The following is a 24,820-nucleotide window of genomic DNA, read 5'->3' on the forward strand; positions in this document are numbered from 1 at the left end:
TGAAATATGTAGTAGAAAACCTATAAAAGATTTATTTAACGTAACACATCATTTTATATATATTTTGGACTATGGGGGCGCCATTATTTCGATGACATGAAATGGTTGCACTCGGTGAGCTACTGACACTACCTGTTGCTATTTTTACTGCAACAAAATACTTATACGATGCCACATTGTGCAGCTTTTCATTGTAATTTTCAGCTGAAGAGCAACAAGACAAGCAATGTAAGTCTTCACTACTTTCCTAGTGATAAGAAGAGAAGAATGGGAAGATGCCTGTGGATGAATAAAACTTCCTAAAGACCCGCATCTTTGTTCTCTCCACTTTAGCCCTGATGCCTTTGAGGCTTTTAGTAGACCACAGCTACTGGAAGAGCAAATGGCAGTGACAAGTAACACTAGACTCCATCCTGGCAGGATTTGAACATGTCAACGCTTGTCATGATGCTGCAGCCACTGAAGGAGTTTCAAAGTGTGGATTTCACTCGATATCCAGGGGCATTTTGACTCCTTGTGGGGAAAATTCATTTTATTGGGGTTGGCTTTGTCATGTGACTTGTCAGGGATAGTAAAGAATCCAATGGATGCACTCTTTGGTCTCTGTACCTACTGTTTATGTTATGAACACTACAAATTTAGAAATGCTACTTATTTCTCATACTGTCTATTTCCCTACTATATAGTAGAGGAGTAGGTATAATCAGACACAGGGAGATATGTTCCAAAATATTCGTTTTTTATGTCCCACAGAAAAAAGACATACAGAATGGTAACAACATGACAGTAAGTAAATGGTGATCATCTGCATTTCTGCATTTTTTTTTCTTTTTAAGGCCATTTAAAGAAGTAGCGCACTTCCAGAACAAAAATTTACAGATAATGTACTCACCTCCTTGTCATCCAGGATGTTTTTCTTTTTTCAATTGTAAAGAAATTATGTTTTTTGAGGAAAACATTTCAGCATTTCTGTTCATCTAATGGACTTCTATGGTGCCCCTGAGTTTGAACTTCCAAAATGCAATTTAAATGCATGTTCAAAGGGAAGGAACTAGGAAGAAAGGACTTATCTAGCAAACTGATCGGTTATTTTCTAAAAAAATTGACAATTTATATACTTTTTAACCTCAAATGCTCATCTTGTCTACCTCTGTGTGAACTCTGTGTATTCCGGGTCATGACAGTTAGGGCATGTCGAAAAACTCCCATCTCATTTTCTCCAACTTCAAAATTGTCCTACATGGCTGTTTTACCGTTTTTGTAAAGGGTGTTTGATCTTCTTTGCATGTTCACTTTGTAAACACAGGGTAGGTACTTTGCAGCAATGCAGCAAACGATTTTGAAGTTGGAGGAGAAAATGAGATGGAAGTTTTTCAAAATACCCTAACTGTCATGAACTGGAATACACAGAGTTCACGCAGAGCTAGATAAGACGAGCGTTTAAGGTTAAAAAGTATAGAAATTGTATTTTTTTTTAGAAATTTCACTAGATAAGACCCTTCTTCCTCAGCTGGGATTGTTTAGAGTTCTTTGTAGCTGCATTTAAACTGCATTTTCCAAGTTCAAACTCAGGGCACCATAGAAGTCCATCATATAGAGAGAAATGCTGAAACGTTTTCCTCAAAAAACAATTTCTTTACGACTGAAGAAATAACATTATCTGTACATTTTTGTTCATGAAGTGAACTAGTACTTTAACACCGCCAGCAACATGGTTAACACAATCCAGCAAATTTTGGAATTTGGTTTGCTGGCATTTGTTGCTTTTTTTTTTTTCTCAAAGGAATTTTAGAAGAAAAACATCTGAGACAAAGTCGATACTTTACAAACACATAACTAAGAACCCCCTAATGTCTCCTGAGCTAGCAAAGATGACCCTCTGAGATAAAATGTGTTTGAACACGCAGACCAGAAGTTTTTCTGCGATGCGTCATCAGTTATCCGATAATGAAATCATCAAGATATTGTTCAATTCCAAAAACACTCACCAAACTTGACAAACAGGATTCCTGTGGTAGACACTGTGCCATAGGTGTTGGTAGCCACGCACTGAAAGTAGCCAGTGTCTGTGGTGTCCAGGTTTCGGATTCTCAGGCGGGAGCCGTACGTAGTGGGTCTGTAAGAGACACGCCGCGGTTCCTGGACCACAGGGGCATCATTTTTAAGCCAGCGGACTGTGGGTGGTGGATTCCCTGAAACGTGGCAATGCAACTCCGCTGTCTGTCCGAGGGAGGTAGTGATGTTATTCATTGGAGCATCAAGCCTTAGAAAGTGATCTGAAAGGACAGGACAGAAAAGTTATTGAAAACATCGATTGCAGCTAACTCACTCAAATTACCCAAAGGGAATAGGGTTGAAAAAAATCAACAGCATGAGGGTGAGCAATAATGACAGAACTAATCCGTTTAAACCGCCATTATTTGACATGTAGTAAGTCAAAAGTTTTTCCGAGAGGGTTTTCTTGTGTACTTGTAACTATATACTAGCATACAATGTGCAACAAACCTCTAAGCTGCCGGTTAGGAATTCTTTACATGATATTTAGCGGTTGCCACTAGGTGGTAAATCATTAGTTTGTCTCATCGGGGTGGATATTGCCAGAAGGGACGGCAAAACCTCTTGAAGCTTCTGGAAACTGCTGTCTCCAGAAAATCTGTCTTGCCAGGCCTACAGCTAACTTTGATAAGAGGCCAGCAAAAACATGACAACCCCCAATATTTCATGAGCGGTGGGAGGGAAATAAAAGTGCTTGCAGTGAGCTCAGCAGATTTGACCCATTCTGGTCTGAGTAAGGCCATGGAGGGGAACGGTTGAGGTAGCACTTCAAAATCTATGGGAAAGTTACATAGACGGTATGTTGAAACACTTTGTGGTGAAGGACCTCAACCAGAATTGGGCTTGGAGTGGGTATATAATGACATGTGTGTGTTTGCAAAAACAATAAAGTCTTATCAGCATTACTAACGTGTGGTTTTAGCACAAATATGTTTGACTAGATGCTGAAATGTACAGTACAAAAGTACTTCCAGCATCTAAACCAAAGACCAAAGTAAATAAATGAAACACATTAATGCTATGTTAATGCTATGACAAATATTTTGTACTTGTTCGGGTTGCATAACTCAAGTAATACATAATACTGTCAATATATTATTGTACATTTAAGTGTCTGTCAAAATATACAAAAATGTTAAAATAAAAAGTGTACACTTAGCGTAAAAATGCTTATGAATACTAATGAGATCATCTTGGTGAAAATCAGAAAGACAGAGTTGTTTCATACAAATAATTGTAACCTCTGTAGAGCTCCCTGGGACTTCCTGTGGAGTCATATGATCGGTTTGGCAGACATGCTCTGACAGGCTCTTGATGGCATCCTGACAAGCCCCACTGGTGCAGCCAAGAAGCAAAGAGTGAAAGTAAACTTTTCCTCTCACTCAGCGCGGATTTACTATGAGCGTATCATACGTGCAGTCCAACAATCTGTCAATACTTACTCATGATTAAAAAGAGTCGTATAGACTAGGGCATTGTGCAGTGACTATAATTACTACCACAAATTAAATAAATTTATAAAAATATATGAATAAATAATACAGTGCAAAAGTGGGGTTCCAAAACTAGAAATCCCGCAATGTTTTTTTTTACATTTATATGAAGTGATAAATAAATATTTCCAGAAACGTATATTTAAAATCTAATTTATTCAGTTTCTATTAAATTTTTCAATTTTAATTTTTTTTTGTGCTTCAAATCAAATGTTGTTTATATTAATCTTGGTGTAGTCTCAGTTCAAGCCTCACAAGTCATTTTTTCTTTTCTTTTTTTTCTTTCTTTCTTTCTTTCTTTCTTTTTTTTTGTAATACCCAAAGCCAAGGCCACTTAAAAAGGCCACATGTCATCAAACATGTTAATGTCTGTCTTTCTTCATTTGCAGGAATTTGCAGGAATTTTCTCCATATAATGGACATCAATGGAAGCCAACGAGTTGAAGGTCCAATAAGAATAAGGGTCTTATCTAGCAAAATGGTCAGTCATTTTCTTAATAAAAATAAAAATGTATATACTTTTTAACCACAAATGGTCATTCTGCACTAGCTCTGCGATGCATGCACATCTACAAGCTAGTGCAAGACAAGCATTTGAAGTTAAAAAGTATATAAATTTGTATTTTTCTTAGAAAATGACAATCGTTTTGTCTCCTTTAAAGATTGTCTGTAAATCTATGAGGTATATGGTAAATCATAAAGGTAAAACTGTAAAACACAGACTTTTGGTTGACATGTTATTCCACCTTACTGAAGTCTAAATATATAGTGGCTGGAATTCAGTGGCATCTTCTCACAAAAGGTCAGACTCCGGTGCAGTGCGAGGAATGTGACTTTGACGAGAAAATTAATAAAAGTATATTGAGAAGGAGCCATGAGTGTGGCCCCCCAGGGTTACAGGCAGGGTAAGCAGCCGCAGGGCCCACAGCTGTGCAGGTACATCCACAATATTAGTCCTGCTGTGGTGGGGGCTTGAATTCCTCTGACTACCATTCACCTTTCAGAAATCACAGCGCTGTCTGAACTACACCTGACAGCAGTGTTCAGAAAACTGCATCTAGGGTTACCAGGAAGTTCTTGTTAGTTTTGAGCAGGATTTTGTTGACCACAACATTAGCAGGAATATGAGGATCAGACCTGGAAAAAACAGCTGGCTTAAAAACAAAAAAAAAAAATGAAGTGGCCCTCTATTTAATCTAAAATACATTAGTCCAAGGGTTTTTCAAATGATTTCAGACAAAACAGATCCAAAATTTTATTATTAAAAAATTGTGCTTTCTAAAGAACTAGTTCATATGGAAGCCCGTTTACACCACTGAATTAAAAAAAAAAAAGGTAACTGACTTTTTCTCTTGATACAAACTTACAATTCTCACTTTTTTCTCAAAATTGTGTGATGCAAACTCACAATGCTCACTTTTTTCTCAAAATTGTGATATTAACTCACAATTCTGACTTTTTCTCAATATTACGATACAAACTCACAATTCTGAATTATTTTCTAAAAATTGCATTATACTAACTCACAATTCTGACTTTTTTCTCATAATTGTGATACTAACTCACAATTCTGACTTTTTTTCTCAAAATTGCATGATACAAACTTACAATTTTCACTTTTTTCTCAAAAATTGTCATTAACTCACAATTCTGACTTTTTTTCTCAAAATTGCATGATACAAACTTACAATTCTGACTTTTTTCTCAAAATTATGTGACATTAACTCACAATTCTGACTTTTTCTCAAAATTGCATGATATAATATTGACATTTTTCTCAAAATTACGAAACAAACACTCAAATTCTTACTTTTTTCTCAAAATTGCATGATACAAACTTACAGTTCTCACTTTTTTCTCAAAATTGTGTGATATTAACTCAAAATTCGGACTTTTTCTCAAAATTGCATGATACGAACTCACAATTCTAAATTATTGTCTTAAAATTCCATGATACAAACTCACAATTCTGACATTTTTTTTACAAAATGGTCACAATTGTTAAATATAAACTCGCATTTGCTTGGTTGTGTGATAAACTTTCAGTTGCGAAAAAACTCAGAATTGCAAGATTTAAACTCAATTCTGAAAAAGAAAGTCAAAATTGCAAGCTTATACATCTGAATTGTGACTTTCTCAGTATTGCTATTTATTGTTTATATTTTGCAATTCTGACTTTATAATACGCATTATATCATATCTGTCTTTTTTCCCCTCAGAACTGGACTTTATAACTCGCAACTGCATGTTTATATCTCACAATTCTGCAGAAAAAAAGTCTGATTTGCGAAAAAAGTGAGAGACAAACAAATATTTCTTGTAATTGCGAGTTTATACCATGCTATTCTGAATTTAGAACTTGCAATTGCTAGATCATATCTCACAATTTTGAGAAAAAAAGTCAGAACTGTGAGAAAAAAAAAGAGCAGAACCAGGCTTCCATAGGTTCATGATCATGAGATTAACTATTTATATTGCTAATAAACTGATTATTTTATTTAGTTTTCATTATATATTGTTTTATTATTATTATATTGTTGTTGTATTATTTTTGCATTATTTTGTATCACAAAAATAATATTAAAGTCATTTGTTCATTTTGGATTTTTTTGCAAAGAACCTGCTTTCTTTATAATATCAATATTTCACACAAAGTACCTTTGAAAACAGTGTTGTACAGTGTTGCAAAATCAAGTTACTGCAAATCCACACCACAAAACAGATTAATCATGCAGATTTTTTGGGCCTCAGTCATTTCGTATGGTCCCAGTGGCAACCACAGCGAGATATCTGAGGTCTGGGTGACAACTGACTAATATACACACCATCCAACTATTACCCCACTCCCTTTTCCCTTCCTTTCATCCTTCCTCTTTTCCATTCACACCTCCTCCATTTTCTTCTCCCTCCTCTCTTTCTACCGCCTTCTTGCTCCCACTCCAGACATGTCTGGTCTGAGAACAGCTGGAGGAAAAGATATCTTCCTTCCTCTGGCGGATCTTTTCTTTATCCCTCCATCTTAATTTCCTCCATCCAAACATCAGCTCTCCTACAACAATATACAAATATGGCTGTCCAAAAAAAGGAACCGAATGAAGAATACAACCACAGGGCGATCAGTTCCGACCCATAATGCATCTGACTGACAAGCCTAATCTTTTGGGTGCTTCCACTTCCTTCCAATGATGCAAGGATGCGGTAACTGGTTATGAACTTCAGCCAGATGGAACCAACTGCTCACAAACCCACACGTACATGAAATTCAGTTGTTTATTTATCAATGTTCGGCAGATGATTTGAAGCAGTAATTTGAGTAAGTCAGTGGGATCAAGACAATGGCATCTTTTGCTGGCAGTGTGGATGTGTGTCGACAGTAGGCTCTTTGTTTACTGTGCTGATAGTTATTGTAAGGGAGTGTGAGGGAAATGGATGTCCGAGTCTATCATACCATTTCTGCTGCATCACTCTTACAGGAGCCACTGAGACAAATAGGACGTAATGTACATATTCTTTCTTGGATGTTGAATGCAACAAAATGTACAATTTTAGATCACTCAAAATATAGCAGATACTTATTCAAAGCATTGGATAACTACACAGATTTTCAGAAAAGACTGACTAAATAAAAAAATAAAAAGTGGACATTTTTTCAAAGACTATTCTTGCAGTTTCTTGCAGTTCTACCTATTTCAGTGCTAATTGTGCAAAAAAGGCCATCTCTCTGTACTTAGCGTCTAATAAAAGTGAAAAACAAAGTCATGAACAACACACTTGTTAAAATATGAGAAATTATATTTGACCCTGGACCACAAAACCAGTCATATAGGTCAATTTTTTGAAATCGAGATTTACACATCATCTAAAAGCCGAATAAATAAGCTTTCCATTGATAGTTTGTATGGTTTGTTAGGATAGAACAATATTTGTTTGCAAACCAACTACATAAAAATCTGGAATCTGAGGGTGCAAAAAAATCAAACTATTGAGAAAAAAACGCCTTCAAAGTTGTCCAAATGAAGTTCTTAGCAATGTATATTACTAATTAAAAATTAAGATTTGATATATTTATGGTAGAAAATTTACTAAAATATCTTTATGGAACATGATCTTTACTTAATATCCTAATAATTTTTGGCATAAAAGAAAAATGGATCATTTTGACCCATACAATGTATTTTTGGCTATTGCTACAAATATACCCATGCTACTTACGACTGGTTTTGTGGTCCAAGGTTACATATTTGAAGAAAACTATGAAAAATCAAGGTAAATATACTTAGAATATATTATTTTAAAGTCAATAATTTCCAATCACAGAGTACTTTTCTTAAATTATGCAAAACATTATAGAAGTTGCAAAAGTGTTGCCCTGAGTGTATTTAAGATATATAAAATAGTAATTTACTAAAAGCATTAATAATTTTAAAAAATATATATAATTGGAAATGTGTTGAAAATAATAAAAAACAGATTAAAATTAATTAATTCTCATTTGGTGCATGCATATACATTAAACTGTTAGTAGAAAAATCAAATAAACTAGTGAGACTGTGAAATAAGTTTTAAAATAGTTTACTTTCTAGTTAATTTATAGTTGAAGTTTGTACCCATTTGCAAAAAAAATTTTTGCATATACAAAAAAAAAAAAAGATATATATCAAGCAGACAGAAAGTACTGTGTGATCTCTGTTTCTTTAAACCTTTTCTGTTTTCTGACCTAAAGCATAAGTCAACCACTGGTCAAAAGAAAAAGCCTCAAAGTCAGATTAAAAAGTTCTTGTGTTGACAGCTGTATTGAAATGCCAGGCAACAAATCTGACCGAGATTTAAATATTAATCCCACAGCAATTAGGACAATTTGGAAAAACCACATAGTGGACATAATGATTCCAATTCTCTTATTAGTTTAATTACTACTGAGTTTTGTTCAAGACAGAAAAAACACTTAAAATAAACAAAAAATAAAAGAATGATAGAAAAGAGGCTTGGAATGGAAAGAATGGAGCGGAGTGCTTATATTACATATTTGTAGGTATTCGTGCATGTGCATTCATGAGAGAGAGAGAGAAAAAAAAAAGAGAACTTATTGTATGATGGCACTGTGAAATCTCATGGAAAATACATTCTTGCTTGAATTCTCTTGACTTTTGTTCCAACTTGCATCTAAAACGATAGCACAGACACAACAGATCTAGGTTTACCATGACCATGGAAACCCCCAAATTACCACGCACTGTCCCAGACTGAGGAATTGGGATGACTTAAGACACATAACCAGCCTCTTTCAAAATGCTGCCATCCTAGAGCTCACATGTTCCTGCTAGAAATGCTGTCTGCTTTGGCAATCAAAACTAACATTCATCTCCAGACAAAACATTCAGCGATTGCTGCCGATCTGTCACATGACTGTAGTCCTAATGGTGTTCCTGAGTGGCCTAGCAGAGCTGGGGCTAAAACTCACCTCTGTCAGCTCCGCTGGACATGTTCCAACTGGAGGCGGCCACCACGTTTGGGTCTGAAGAAATCTCTGCCCCTGTAGATCCAAACCCAGAAGAGAAAGTCAAAAAGAGGCACAGTTCAGACTTTGGTGTTATCATGGTACAGTGAGTATATATTTACACGTTTTGCATTATGAATAGTAATATGATAGTATCTACGGATAGATGCTGATTCCTAAATACATTTTCAGTTCAGTATTCTGGCCTCAATTTACTTTTGTGAGAACTCTTATAAAACACAGTGCAAGGAATTAAAGAGACGGTCATGTTGCTATTAGCGCTCTGTGTGTGTTCAGGAGCGTGCAGGTAAAACTGCCTCTAATATATGAAGATTACAGACTTGTTACTGTACAAAGGACATTTTATTATAGTGTAGCAGCACAATATGGGCAAGTGTTGACAGGTTCGGAGTTAGCGATGCTCGTCTTACAATGGCCCCCCTTTGAGTCAGATCAGGGATATTTTCATCATTTTACCTAGAACACAATAAACAATGGACTGGGGCAGTACAGGAGTCCCAAAAGAGGTGCAAGGTGCTTCAAGAATGTACGGAATTAGCCCATTTCTCTGCCTTTTTTTTTTACACATGCTTAACCAGACATAGTATAAATAGGAGAAAGACTAAATTTGAAAAATAGTAATGGGAGAAATCTCAAAAACTTGAAACACTGATGTAACATGGACTATTTTAATGATGTCTTTACTACTTTTCTGGGCATTGAACGTGTCAGTTGCGTTGCAGTCTCGATATAGTGGACTTCTATGGTACCCATGAGTTTGAACTTCCAAAATTCAGTTTAAATGCAGCTTCAAGGATCCCAGCCAAGAAAGAAGGGTCTTATCTAGCAAAACAATCAGTTATTTTCTAAAAACAAATTACAATTTATATACTTTTTAACCTCAAATGCTCGTCTTGTCTAGTTTTGTGTGAACTGTATTCGCTTCTGTATTATATTCCGGTTCAAGACAGTTAGGGTAGGTTGAAAAACTCCAATCTAACTTTCTTCTCCAACTTCAAAATCGTCCTACATCACTGTTTTAACTTTTTTGTAAAGAGTGTTTTAACTTCTTTGCATGTTCACTTTGTAAACACTGGGTCGGTACTTCTGCAGCGATGTACACTGTAAAAAAAAACAAACAAAAAAATACACAATTTGTTGAGTCAACCTAAAATAATTTGTTACCCTGCTAAATAAGTTTAGTCAACTTGAAATGTTAAGTTGTACTAAGTCACAACTTAGATATTTGAGTTGACTAAACTAAAAATTTGGTTTGTTAAACTTAAATGCTGGGCTTGTGCCCCAGCTGCCTTAATTTTCAAGTTGACTAAACTTTTTGAGTTGACTGAACTTAAAATGTTAAAGGCAGTCAAGTAACAAATTATTTTTAAGTTGACTCAACAAGTAGTTTTTTACAGTGTAGGATGATTTTAAAGTTGGAGGAGAAAATGAGAAGGGAGTTTTTCGACATACCCTAACTGCCTTGAACCGAAATACACAGAGTTTATGCAGAGCTAGACAAGATGAGTGTTTGAGGTTAAAAAGTTTATAAATTGTCAATTTTTTTTTAGATTGTTTCGCTAGATAAGACTCTTCTTCCTCGGTTTAGAGCCCTTTGAAGCTGCGTTTAAAAAGCATTTTGGAAGTTCAAACTCGCGGGACTATATGGAGAGAAATCCTGAAATGTTTTATGACTGAAGAAAGAAAGACGTGGACATCGTGGATGACAAGGGGGTGAGTAAATTATCTGTAAATTTTTGTCCTAGAAGTGAACTTCTCCTTTAAGTCAGATTTAGTCACATTTTCCCCATTCATAAAGACAGAAGCTGTACTTGCATGACTAGAAAATAGTTTTCCAAGATAGCTGCTGTGTAAACTTGCTTTGAAAAAGCCATTTGCTCTGACTGACAGCATAATCTCAAGTAAACTCTAAAACTGTGCACGTACACTCTTATAACCTTGAAGACAAAGACTTCGGTCAACAGTGACTACCAAAGCAAACACATGCTCACACTGTGTGTGCATTTGCGTCTGTGCATGAGTGCATATGTAAAGTAGAGTACTGGTAATGGATCACACAGACTCCCTGCTGACTGAGCTCACATAGGAGGATAAATCTCCAGTGTGCTGACAGGCTCAGAGCTCTGCTGGAACTACAGCGAGGGAGGGGGGTCTTGCTTTACCTAGTTCCATGAATGCCAAAAACAGAAAGGTGTGCTTCCATTCGAGGATGATCATTCAGAAATATTACACAAATAAAAAATTATACTGTTCTGTGAGCTGCCTTAAAAGGCAGCATTTTACAGCCTCACTGGTCTTTCCACAATGCCTGTTCCAAAAAACAGGACTATGATTTTGCATATTACTTTCTATTTATTAGTGCATAATGCAATTAGCTTAACAACATGCCAAATTGTTCACTTATGAGGCTTCATGATTGACACGATATTGCACATCTAGGCAGTGAGAGGAGTGCACCTAGGTTTTAGTTTAACACAGCTCTAGTGGTGGTGTGAAGTAAATACTTAAATCTCACCGCTAGAGAGTGAAAGGGTGGAGAAAGAGATAGACAAGCGTCAAAGTGTGAACACAGAGGTGTTATTACGTTAACTGGGTGTTAATTTAATGTTAAATATGCCTGGTGTTGGAAAACATGCCACTTTAATGAGCTGCTGATATACACACACACCTGTTAGTGCCAATGAACTGTCTTGTGTAACATAGCGTGCACACACACACACACACACACACACACACATTAACCACCACATGCTACCGTTGCTGGGGTAAAGACTAGCAGCTGCAGGGGCAGATGGTTTAATGCCACTTCCACGATGACACTGACTGCAAATGCGAATTAGACTCATTAGGGATGTATCTATGACAGCTCACTTCATCTGCTCATTACATTAAGGTCATTACTCATTATGGCATGGCCTGTCACTTTCATCTGAGTCAAGTGTGGCCCAAATTAGGATCATCTAAATATATTTTACAAGTGTCACATTACAGTAACATTTTATGATGTAATCATCACTTTTAACTTGACAAACACTAAGTTGACCAACACACATACACTATCAGTCAAAAGTTTTTGAACAGTAAGTTTTTTAATGTTTTTTTAAATTAGTCTCTTCTGCTCACCAAGACTGTATTGTTTTGATCCAAAGTACAGCAAAAAACAATAGAATTTTGGAATATTTTTACTATTTAAAATAATGGTTTTCTATTTGAATATATTTTAAAATGTAATTTATTCCTGTGCCTTCAGTCTTCGCATGATCCTTCAGAAATCATTCTTATATGCTGATTTGCTGTTCAAGAAACATTTTATCATGTATAATAACATATTAGTTTATTATTATTATTATTAAATATCAATATTTAGCATTATTAACAGTTGAGTACTTTTTTTCAGGATTCTTTGATGAATAGAAATATTCAAAAATCAGCATTTATCAGAATAATAATAATAATAATAATAATAATAATAATAATAATAATATTTATATATATATATATATATATATATTTTTTTTTTTTTTTTTTTTTTTTTTGTGGGGGAAAGAAATTACTTATAGAAATTAATACTTTTATTTAGCAAGGATGCTTTTAATTGATCAAATGTGATCATAAAGACATTTATAATGTTACAAAAGATTTTTATTTCAGATGAATGCTGTTCTTCTAAACTTTCTATTCAACAAAGAAACCTGAAAAAATTCTACTCAGCTGTTTCCAACATAATAATAATAATAATAATAATAAATGTTTTTTTGAGCAGCAAATCAGCATATTACAATGATTTCTGAAGGATCATGTGACAAGTAATGATGCTAAAAATTCAGCTTTGAAATCACAGGAATAAATTACATTTTAAAATATATTCAAATAGAAAGCAGTTATTTTAAATAGTAAAAATATTTTAAAATTTTACTGTTTTTGCTGTACTTTGGATCAAATAAATGCAGACTTGGTGAGCAGAAGAGACTTTAAAAAACATTACAAATCGTACTGTTCAAAAACTTTTGACTGGTAGTGTACTTCTAAAACCACTTTTTGTAATGTTTTTTCAAGTAATTACTCCTCTGCCACAATGACATATTTGAATTATATTAATCTGGGGGCATTTTTGTCTGCAAATGTTTATATAAGCAATTCATTGTGATTCAACTGATTAGCTAATCAGTGTGTTCATGCTATTAATCTGGATGTTTTTTAAAATGACAATCCTATTTATAATACATTTCATTTGGTGCGACACAGGTCAGCTGAATATATCAAAACAGATGAAATGCAGTTTCACGGCAGTTAGTCCACATCTGCTAGCTACCCATCATTAGCTAATCATGAAATATTAGGAAAATTGCAGTGTAATTTGGAGATTACCTTTCTAATGTTGCCAAACAACAAAGGCAGCTTTAATTGGGAACATTTGTTAATTGTGACCTTAAAGGAAAGCAGTACACCTGAAAAATCAAACAAGAAGGCACAGGAAAGCCTCTGGTACAGCATTCACTATAAGTTTGTGAAAGCACATAATGGTTGCAGGTTTCAGTCTGGTTTCTGTGGTATGTTCTTTCTCTTCACTTATTGCCCTTAACAGAATAAACACAGATGAAAAACTTGATTTTCACTATTCCTTACTGTTTTATATATACAAGATGATTCTTAAAATATGAACGAGAAATTACATGAACGTACATTTTACTCTCTCAGCACAGATAAAAAAATCTGTGCTAATAAGACTTGTATGGCTTAATATATAACAAAAATGATGTCTCTTATTGAAATTAGTAGTAGAAAACCCATAAACGATTTACGTTATTAAAAAATCCACATCGTTTTATACATATTTTGGACTATGGGGGGTGCCATTATCTCATTGATGTGAAATGGCTGCACTTGGTGAGCTACTTGGTTTTTTACCAAAACACAACTCTGAAAATAAAATACTGATATGATGCCACACTGTGCGGTTTTTGGTTGTAATTGTCAGTTGAAGGGCAACAAGAGAAGCAATGTAAGACTTCACTGCTTTCCTAGTGAAAAGAAGAGGTTTAAGCCTACACAATGTCCATTGTGCAACCATTTTGCGTCACTAAATTAATGGCGCCCCCATAGTCCAAAATATGTATAAAAACGATGTGGATTTTTTAAATAACATAAATTAGGTGTCTCACTGAAAATATATAGTAGAAAACCCACAAAAGATTTACGTTATATTAGGCTATACAATACCCGGGGTTCTCTTTAGAAATCACACGCACTTATAAACCATAACACATCTCAGATTTAATGAAAGACAACAGAAATGTCTTCGAACAGGTGCCAGGGATCTGGTTTTGTGCATATGGGAAAGAAGACTACAACAATTTGCAATCATGCAAACCGGAGTATACAACCATGCAATCAATTATGATTGTACGATTTGTTTCCTAAAACTGAAATTATGGCTTTTTATGTGGTTCCTGTTATTGATGTGAGTCATGTTATACTATAATTACTCTTCATAGTTTCTGACATATTTTTTTTGAGAATGCAACAAACACAGCTGTATCCCAAATACTGTATCCTATAAAAAACAATCAACAAGACAGACAGACAGATAGATAGATAGATAGATAGATAGATAGATAGATAGATAGATAGATAGTTATGTCCTTGGCAGATGGTTGTTAACCAAAGCAACAAAAAGGCACTATTGACGTCAAGTAAAAGAATGTTTAGAAATGAACAACGTTTTTAACTCTAATAAATAATGAGGTCATAAACACTCTGTCACTATCTAACTGTAAGGTCCCCATTCAAGCAATTAAATAAAATGAACAGCTGGCTGAGCTTTTATAGAGAGTTGCATGATCTTCCTAGGTTCGAACATAGCCTGTCGACCTTAATGAATTATTAGCATAATTACGTCGGCACTTGGATGTGAATGGAAAATGTGAGGCTGGCTGGGCCAGAGACAATAAAGCTTTTTAATGACAGGGAGAATGTGAGGGAAAAGCCCAGGCTGATGATTCCGACTATAAACTCTTGTGTTTGGAGGTGGGCGTTGAACCCGGCCCAAATGCTGAGGTTTGTCTTGGCTTGGTGTTTCCCACCCACCTCAGACAGGAGAGTAAACCTGAGTGAGAGAGAGAGATGGAGAAGATCCATGGTAGAGGATCATGGCTGTTTCACCTTCTCAGGTGTCACCTGATCCATATAAAAGGATCAGCAAGACTCCACCTGAATAACTCCACCTGAGTGCACTACGGGGAACAGGAACCAAGCCGACCCCAAATCCTCCACCACCACCTACCCCACCGTCCTGTCTCAGGAAGCCGAGCTGAAATGTGATAACTCTGTTCAGGCTCCAGGGACCCAGATGGCCCGGTATAGACCAGGCGTAGACAGGCTGGAGACTGGGCAATGAACCAGGGTGAGCGCTGGCCATGGACGCTGTAATACAAGGACCTTTCCCATTAGCACAACAAACACCAGAGCAGAACAAAGCCTCTGATGCAGCTGAAAGGTAGTCTCTCCTCCGGTTAGCCCTCCTTAGCAAGACAACAGCCAGGCCCACCGCTGGGCAGCCCTCCTGGGAGCTAAAGGGAATAGGCCTGCATTAGCCCCAGGATAAATGTACTTCGCTTTAAACAATGGACATTAGCTCTAAAGAGCATTTTTGAGAAACAGTCCTCAAATTTTTGTTTACATTGTTTACAATGACATTGTGCAGCTTTTGATCGTAATTTTCAGTCGAAGGGCAACAAGAGAAGTGATGTAGCGATGAAGAGAAGTCTTCACTGCTTTCCTAGTGATAAGAAGTGGGAAAAGAACTGGAAGATGCCTGTGGACGAATAAAACTTCCTAAAGACCCGCGTCTTTGTTGTCTCCACTTTAGCCCTGATGCTTTTGAGGCTTTTAGTAGAGCACAGCTACTGGAAGAGCTTACAAATGGCAAGAATCGCTGATGTAAACATGCGTACGCTTGTCATGACACCGTGGCCACCGAAGGAGTTTCTTAGTGCACATTTCATTCGATATCCAGGGGCATTTAGACAATGGATGGTACGGCATTTGGTTTAACCCTACGCTTATATCTGCCACCTATAAGCTCTTTCAGTAGCTGTGGTCAACGTATCAGTACTTTATTTTCCTAGTTGTTTTGCGGTAAAAATAACAACAGGTTACACCAGTAGCTCACTGAATGCAATTTCACTTCATCGAAATAATAGTGCCCCCCATAGTTCGAAATATATATTAAACAATGTGGATTCTTTCATGGGTTTTCTACTACATATTTCAGTAAGAAACATCATTTACGTTATATTAAGCCATACAAGTCTTAATTCCCAGTGTTCCCTTTAATATAGCGAATCAGTTCATTTTGGCCAGTTCATGTAGGAAAAAAAACTATTATGTTTCCCTAGGAAGCATTTCACATAATCTTTTAATAGTGGAATATTTAATTAAATGCTGCGGTTTACTATAGTAAATTTAGGTATTAGGTATTTAGAGTATTTTATTGGTATTTAGAGTAAAACAAAAACAAAACAATTGTTCAAAAGCTATATTTCAGGATTCACTGATATACAGAAAGTTCAAATGAACAGCATTTATTTGAAATATAAATCTTTTGTAACATTATAAACGTGTTTCCAGACACTTCTAATTTTAATGCATCCTTACCAAATAAAAGTATACATTTATGAAAATTGCACTCACCCCATACTTTTTAACAATAAAACATGACCCCTTAACTATTTCCATTTACATAGCTTTTTTTGTTACCATGCAGCTGCATTGTCCAATGAGTAGCTTGGCTGCAGTTTAACTACTTTAAATTATTAGTAGCTTATAGCATTTTTCATTAGTAGCTTGTAGTGTAAGCCAACTACTTTTTCAAGAATAGCTTGGCTGTAGTTGAACTGCTCTAAATTATGAGCAACTTGTAGCTTGGCAAGCTACAGTTTCAAAGCAGCTTCCCCAGCACAGTCTAATGTGTTGCTGAAACAGCAGCGCAGCACACAGGCTGATGGATATATCAGGATATCCTATGCAATCAAGATCAATGGGTGGAGATTAGCATATTCCTGAAAGGACCCGAACCACTTCAAAAGCGGTGCATCGTTTACCTACGGTCTAATTTCAGGGGCCCGAAGTGATGTTTGGTCAGACGTGCAACACGTCACAAACATGATATTGCTTTACCATTTAATGACCCGTGTACTCACACAATGCAATCTCTGGGCATATCGGGTCACTCTGAGATCTCACAGGAGCATTTCGGAATGTGCTCTGCTGGTTACCACCTACTGTAGAAGTCATTTGTTTTCTGCTGACAGCCAGGAGAAAGCGATCTCCCGGTGCCAGACTGACAGCATGTTGAAATCCTCCACTGGCGTGGAACAGGCTCCACTCGCATTATCAGAATCTGGACGCAAGCACAATCTCAGGTGAAGAGAGAAAGACACGTACCGTGAGATTGGTAATAGCACAGCGAGAGACTGTCGGTATTCCAAAAGATTCCATATGTAACTCACACAGATGCACTAAAGCAACTCAGCAACCTCGGCCTGAGAAGTGTTTGGGACGGATAAGAACCGGAGATGCCCTGTTTAATATGGGACAATTTAGAATGTCATTACAGTTTAAACATCACAGGAGGCCCAGGGTTTGATCCAAATCCTTGAGATCAGACTTTCCAAACCCTTTCCACAGTCCTTCCCTAAGCTTGATAGAAATAATAGGCAGAGTGTAATGAACAAAGCAAACAGCTGGATGTAAGTCGTAAAGCATCTTAAACCGTTTAAAAGCAGTGATTGTCTTCTGCCTAAAGGATGATTGTGGAAAATGACACTGACAAGAGAAAGTGTTTGAGGACTACCAGTGATGCTTCAGAGCGGTCCATCATCCAAGTTCTTCACGTCAAAGACTCAAGGCCCCATACTGCACCTGGCGCTACTCAACTACTCAGCATACTGAACTCTAGACCTTTAAACTGCTTACTGATGAGAGTTTATATTCAGACTTGACAAGCATGGTTTTTCTTTCCTGGCATATTCCCTATTGAAGCAGAAAGTTGGCATGTCCCAATTTTTTGAAATAGTCAATAGTCTTTATGGCGCTTTTCCACTGCATGGTATGGCTCGGTACGGCTCACTTTTAGGGGGTTTTCCAATGTGTACAGCACCTAGTACCTGGTACTTTTTTAGTACTACCTCAGCTGAAGTTCCAAGTGAGCCATACCAATACTAATGTGACATGTAAACACTGCAGACCACAGATTGGTCAGAGGGAATCATCACTATCAGTGTAATTTGATTTGCGACACAAGACACCAAACTCACTAGATTAATTTTATTGAAAGATTTATTTAGGGTGTTTTGCTTTTCTTATGATACAGGGAGACTGGGAGCCAGGATTCGAACTCGGGATGCCTGTAACCTAACGGCGTTGAATGTTAGCGAATTTGCCCACTAGGCCATCAGTGGCAACAAAATTCCACTAGATTTAAATAGTCAGCCAAAGCCACCATAGTAGCATTTGTTCGTACGACTTTTTAAATGACTTGCTTTAAATGACTGTCGCACACACTTAAAAAAATAAATGGCTGTATTGTGGTCAGTAGATGAGGTGGCGGCGCAACTATAACAAACATCTGTAATCCCACCCACTTTGAAGCAATGCTAATGCTGTGATCACACCATGTCGTAATTACCATAATTCTGAGATGAATTATTTGTTTCTATGACAACACTATCGACGCCAAAGCCTTCATGTGCTCCAGAACTTACTCGTAATTACAACTTGTAAGCTCTGAATGTTCTGAGAGCTACAAACTGGACCACTGACAGCTGTACCACCTGACTGCCGCCAGGTTCATTTAGGCGCTACTTAGGCGCTAACTCTGAGTCCGGGGACATGGAAAGCTGAAGAGTAAAATGGCAAGTGTACCTTGAAATTGCGGTAATTACAACATGGCGTGAATGCAGCATAAACTGCAGTGGAAAAGCAAACCAAGCCAGAGTAAAACGAGCCAAGTGGAAAAGCGACATTAGTATATATCACAACCATGAACCATGATGGCTACTTGCTATTAGGGCTGCAATGATTCCTTAATTCTAGTAGAGTATTTGATTTTAAAAAACCATTGTTTGCACTTGTTGAGTAAGCGGCAAAATACCGTACATCAAACCCATTTAAAAATCATAATAAATTATAACGCTATTAAGAATTCACAAATGCTTCAATTCAATGAAATTAATATATACGACGCAGGTTTAATATATGTGCTTTAATTATTTATATGTATGTAGGTTAAGTGCGTGCATCTCAGAGCTGCTCCGTTTACAGTAAATGCTGCTACATGAACTGTTATCATTAACGTAGGGAGCATCTCAAACTCCATATCCTTTTCTGTGGATATTTTTTCTATACAGAAAATATCTTTTTGTCAGCAGAATGTTACAGTGCTATGCTAAGCTAGTAAGCTTAGATGCTAGTTTATCAAATGAAACAAAGGGAAAATGTATCAGAATTTAAAAAAACATTAAAATTTCATGATTAAGAATAAATACATCATAAAACGATTTTCTAACATTTCTAATCAGGCACTGAATAGACCTTTATTAAAATTATTAACCATGGTTATATTACAGTAAAAGAGTAGTAACCATGTTTTTTTTTGACATATTCATTGTCATTCAGTTTTAATACAAATACCATGGTTAAACTATGGTTAGTGTAGCAAAACCATGGTTAATTTGTGGTTACCATGGTTTAACTATAGTAACTATGTTTTTTTGGTTTTATTTGTAGTAAAACCAATTTTTGTAAGGAGAGTACCCATAAAAGCTACCTCAGCTGAAAGAGCAAGACTAGACATTTTAAATGTGAATATCTGCTTTAAAAAGCACATAGATGGTCTCAAAGCGAGCAAATATGGACTAAAAGCCACAAAATAGCAATTTTCATGGCACACCATTCTTAAAGTCATCATGGAGACCACAAATCTGACCTCAAAAGAGGTGTAATACCCGAAATATGAGAATTATAGATGAGATAATACATCTACTTGGCCAAGAAAACCCACAATTGAATAAAAATCAGTCGCCTTGGTCTATTTCTTTAACACACAGGTGTTTCCGTGTGCTTGTAACTCGTTTTCCAAAGGGTTACTTCCTTGCCTTTATGCTAAAGTTAATCTCCCTGATTTATGGTAAATCTTCCAGTTGGGAAATGGGAGACAAGTATGACAGATAAGTCATGGGCGATGTGTTTCGCTATCAGCACCAGACACTATTCGCGTGGAAACGGAGGTATGTGTGCGCAGAAGCTGTTAGTTCCCAGAACTGCTGCGTTGATACATATCCATAAAAACACTACTGGGAAACTAATCACATAAAACACTCGGACATTGATCAATACAAGCCGTTTGTCTTTAAATGTGATCCATCGATGGCCGCACGGCACTATTCACAAGTCTGCCCAGACGGAATGGAAAACATCTGTGGGCTTAAGAGCCCCGCTCACATACTATGTCTTTGTCACCTGACCCAATGGTGTGACAGTCACGGCAAGATGAACCAGATTACGAGCCAGAACCGCCTATGTTTCCAGTAAAACTTACAGCCATTTATTATTTCTCCTTTCTTCCAGCCCAGTCTTCCTCTTGTTGCTTAGCCAGCTTTGGAGAAAGTGCCAGTGGGATGTCTACAGCTTTGGCTACCTCCTGCTTTCTCGTCTGTCAATCAAACGGATGGTCTCTTGATAGCACAGCCCTCAAAAGTAAGAGAAATAAGCTGAAGAATTCCAGAAAACCTTCAGCTGACATAATGAGGAAGACAGTATATGCGCAAGAGACGGAATGAGAGCGTAAAAGCAAGTGAAAGGGATGGTGACAAAGACAGATAGAACAGAACTGAGGTCAACTGGACAAACTTTAGCCAGAAACCAAAGGATATTCCATCTGGTGCAAGTAAAAAAACAAGGGAGTCTTCTGAGGAAGTTTTAAGAAGACTTTGATTGATTCACTATATTAAAGAATAACATTAGTTCTGCTGTAATATGCGATGTCTTGCTGAGTATTATTCTTCTGGAAAACCACAAAGACTTTCATAAGAAGACAACACGGGGAGAAGCATGCATAAACTGTCAAGAAAAGGAATCGAAGAGAAGTTGATGAAATAATCTGTACAATTGTAAAACTGGTGGAAGAATCTCTTGGGGAAGGTTTATACTTTAAATGAGGAAAAAGCATACAGAAAAACTTACAGCGTACAGAAAAGAATGAATTCACTGGGTGCATTGCATGGAGTATTTTCATGCAAAAAGTCTTAGAGGCCATTCACACAGAATGCATTTTTGCATTTAAAAAAGCGAGACGCAAGGCATGGAATGGAATAAAAATGCAAGGTTAAGAGACATCATACTTTTTTTAACTTAAGCGTTGCACTTTTAGAATCCAGTGTCATGCTCAAAATCCTGCAAACCCTGCAAGATGTTAGTGCAACGGTCAAACATGGTTGTTTAGAGCATGCTTACTTTAAAAACAATGAAAAAGCAGCACATTTAAATGCAAAATTGCATTCTGTGCAAAAAGCCTCCTTACTCATTCTGCTACTCACTAACTGCCTGCAATTCAGTTTAACCAGGTGCTAAACACATCGAATTGCAGACAAATGAGAATTCTGTCATCCTTTACTCACCCTTAAGTCATTACAAACCTGAATGACATTCTGCAGAGTAGAAAGGGAGATATTTTGAAAAACAGCATATGTATACAAATTACTAAGACATTTTCAACAGAAGAAAGTAAGTCATACAGGTTTTAATTAAGAGTAAAGGTTCTTGCACACTGAGTCTGAAATTCTCATCCAAAATTTTTGCACGTAAAAAAATAAATACGACCTCACGTTGTGTCAATCACGCTTACACACTGCCTCTGAAATTTCCGTCCGTCATAAAAAAATTCGGATCAGGTTCAGTCTGCATTTTTCGCGTCTGAAAAACGCATGCGAAAATTTTTATTTGTAGAGGCCCCTTTATTTCGAATTGTATCAACCAATTATTTTTTAACTGCATTAGCTGACTATTTATTAGCATAAATTACATTTATTATACTTTTAAATACAGTGGCATGCGAAAGTTTGGGAACCCTTGCAGAATCTGTGAAAATGTTTTAACAAAATAATAGAGATCATACAAAATGCATGTTGTTTTTTATTTAGTACTGTCCTGAGTAAGATATTTTACATAAAAGATGTTTACATATAGTCCACAAGACAAAAAATAAATAAATAAATAGCTGAAATGATTAAAATAACCCCCTTCAAAAGTTTGGGAACCCTTGGTTCTTAATACTGTGTGTGGATCTACGACTGTTTTTTGTTTAGTGATAGTTGTTCACGAGTCCCTTGTTTGTTCTGAGCAGTTAAACTTAGCACTGTTCTTCATAAAAATCCTCTAGGTCTGGCAGATTCTTCACTTTTCCAGCATCTTTTGCATATTTGAACCCTTTCCAGCAATGACTGTATGACTATGATTACACTGAGGACAACTGAGGGATTCAAACACAACTATTAAAAAAGGTTCAAACATTCACTGATGCTCCAGAAGGAAACACAATGCATTAAGAGCCAGGGGGTGGAAACTTTTTGAATTTAAAGATCAAGGTAAATTGTACTTAATTTGTCTTCCGGGAAACATGCAAGCATCTTCTGTTGCTTCCGAAGGGCAGTACTAAATGGAAAAAATGATGTATCAACAAAAAAAGAAAAATTTGGACATCTTCGTCCTGTTCAAAAGTTTAATGCTTGTGTTTCTTGTCCCTCAGTTGTCCTCAGTGTGAAAATATGGATCTCAAAATCATACAGTCACTGCTAGAAAGGGTTCAAATATGCAAAAGATGCTGGAAAACTTAAGAATCTGGGACAAACAAGGGACTAATGAACAACCATCACAAACAAAAACTGTTGTAGATCATCCAGGTAAACACACACAGTATTAAAAACCAAGAGGGTTATGTTAATAATTTCAGCTTTTTTTTTGTCTTGTGGACTACAATGTAAACATTTTTTATGTAAAATACCTTACTCAGGATGGTACTAAATAAAAAACAACATTCATTTTGGTATAATCTCTCTTATTTTATAAATTATTCACATTTTCACATATTCTGCAAACTTTCGCACACCACTGTACTCAAATAAAGAGGCTTAATGAACTTAATGAAAGAACACTACTGCCTTGATATTTTTTTGCATCCAAAAGAGTGCAAAGTTGGTATTCCACACCCAAACACATATTTAATCAGAAATGAGAGTCAGAAAGAGACTATCATTTGAGAAGCAGATTCTTCCTTAGCAGTTGGCTCCTAATGCTGAGGATTTGTCAGTGGGATTCCAGTCTTAATGAAACTTGCATCTCTGGTTATTTGAAGACAAGTAGATTGCCAGATGGAGACTCATTGAAAAAAGCCGCATCTAGTCCACTCTTTAGTGGTTTTCAACAAAGAATAATCATAGAACGCGCATCATACAGCACAAATTAGATTATGTCTCCAAAAAAATCACTGGAATTTAACAAAGCAGGGCTCTCCAACCTTACTGTGAGTGAGAGAAACTTGAGAGAACAAAATCTGGAGCAGTATTCTTCCAATAGTTTCTAAACACACACAGACTGAACTCATGAAATTCATTTAATATAATTTTACATTTTTAAAATCTGAGGGTGCAAAAAAAAAATATTGAGACAATTGCCTTTAAAGTTGTCCAAATTAAGTTATTAGCAATGCATATTACTAATCAAAAATTAAGTGTGTATATTTTTATGGTAGGAAATTTACAAAATATCTTCATGGAACATGATCTTTACTTAATATCCTAATGATTTTGGCATAAATGAAAAATCAATAATTTTGACCCATACGGTGTATTGTTGGCTATTGCTACAAATATACCCATGCTACTTATGACTGGTTTTGTGGTCTCGAGTCATTCATTCTTTTTAATTTACATCAGCGTGACTTTATCAGAATGATGGTAGATCACCAAATGATTACGATGTAGCGTGTCTGTACATAGCTATTTGTCATATAAATGACTTTTAGTCGGACATCACTTTATATGCATGTGTGTTCATGGGGTGAACATGGCAGAACTGAAAGAAGAACAATAAGTGATGATGTGGGGGAAGCCTGGATCTGGTTAGACATTGGGCTGTAAACAAGCACAGCGATGAGAGATGAGTCATGGGTGTGTGTATAAGCTTATGCACATGGTAAAAAATGTTTCATCGTTTTGTTATATGATCTCTTTTCCATCCATTTAAACTAACACAATAATTTCTGTCATTTCAACTTTTGAAATGTTATACGTTTACAGTGGACTTTCAATATGCGACATTATATTTATATAAAAAAGAGCGCCGTCCAGAAAGTCTTACGGACTTCAATGTGAATAGGAAAAAATGACGAAAGAAAACAAGATTGTATTAAATCATACCACAAAACTTAGACTAAATAGTACAAAAAAGCACAGTAATATGTACTAGCGGTAGAGACAATAGACTGCAGGACTGAACTCTGGAACTCTACCAGCAAGTGAAGAGTAGATGTTAATGAAGCATCAACTAAGTGGACTCTCCAGAGGACTTGACTTCAAGAGGAAATGATATGTAGCATAAGTGTACAGCAGGAAAGAAGTCCAATGGGACAGGAGTCCCAGAAGAATGAGATCTGCCTGCTGCTATCTTTACTCATGGTCACTTAAGTCTGGTCATGGAA

The 24,820-nt window shown here is 36.3% G+C and overlaps 1 protein-coding gene across 1 annotated transcript in view; it reads right to left on the reverse strand.

The window, feature by feature from the left end:
- Positions 1-24,820, reverse strand: part of ror1 (receptor tyrosine kinase-like orphan receptor 1) — a 140,246-nt gene that overhangs the window by 28,087 nt on the left and 87,339 nt on the right. Inside the window, exons 2-3 of the mRNA XM_051111560.1 lie at positions 9,010-9,081; positions 1,989-2,276 (exon numbers count right to left, since the gene is read on the reverse strand). Coding sequence (XP_050967517.1) covers positions 1,989-2,276; positions 9,010-9,081 — 360 coding nt within the window. The remainder of the gene's footprint in view (positions 1-1,988; positions 2,277-9,009; positions 9,082-24,820) is intronic.

The sequence above is a fragment of the Labeo rohita genome, chromosome 6, assembly GCF_022985175.1.
Source record: "Labeo rohita strain BAU-BD-2019 chromosome 6, IGBB_LRoh.1.0, whole genome shotgun sequence".
Lineage (NCBI taxonomy): Eukaryota > Metazoa > Chordata > Actinopteri > Cypriniformes > Cyprinidae > Labeo > Labeo rohita.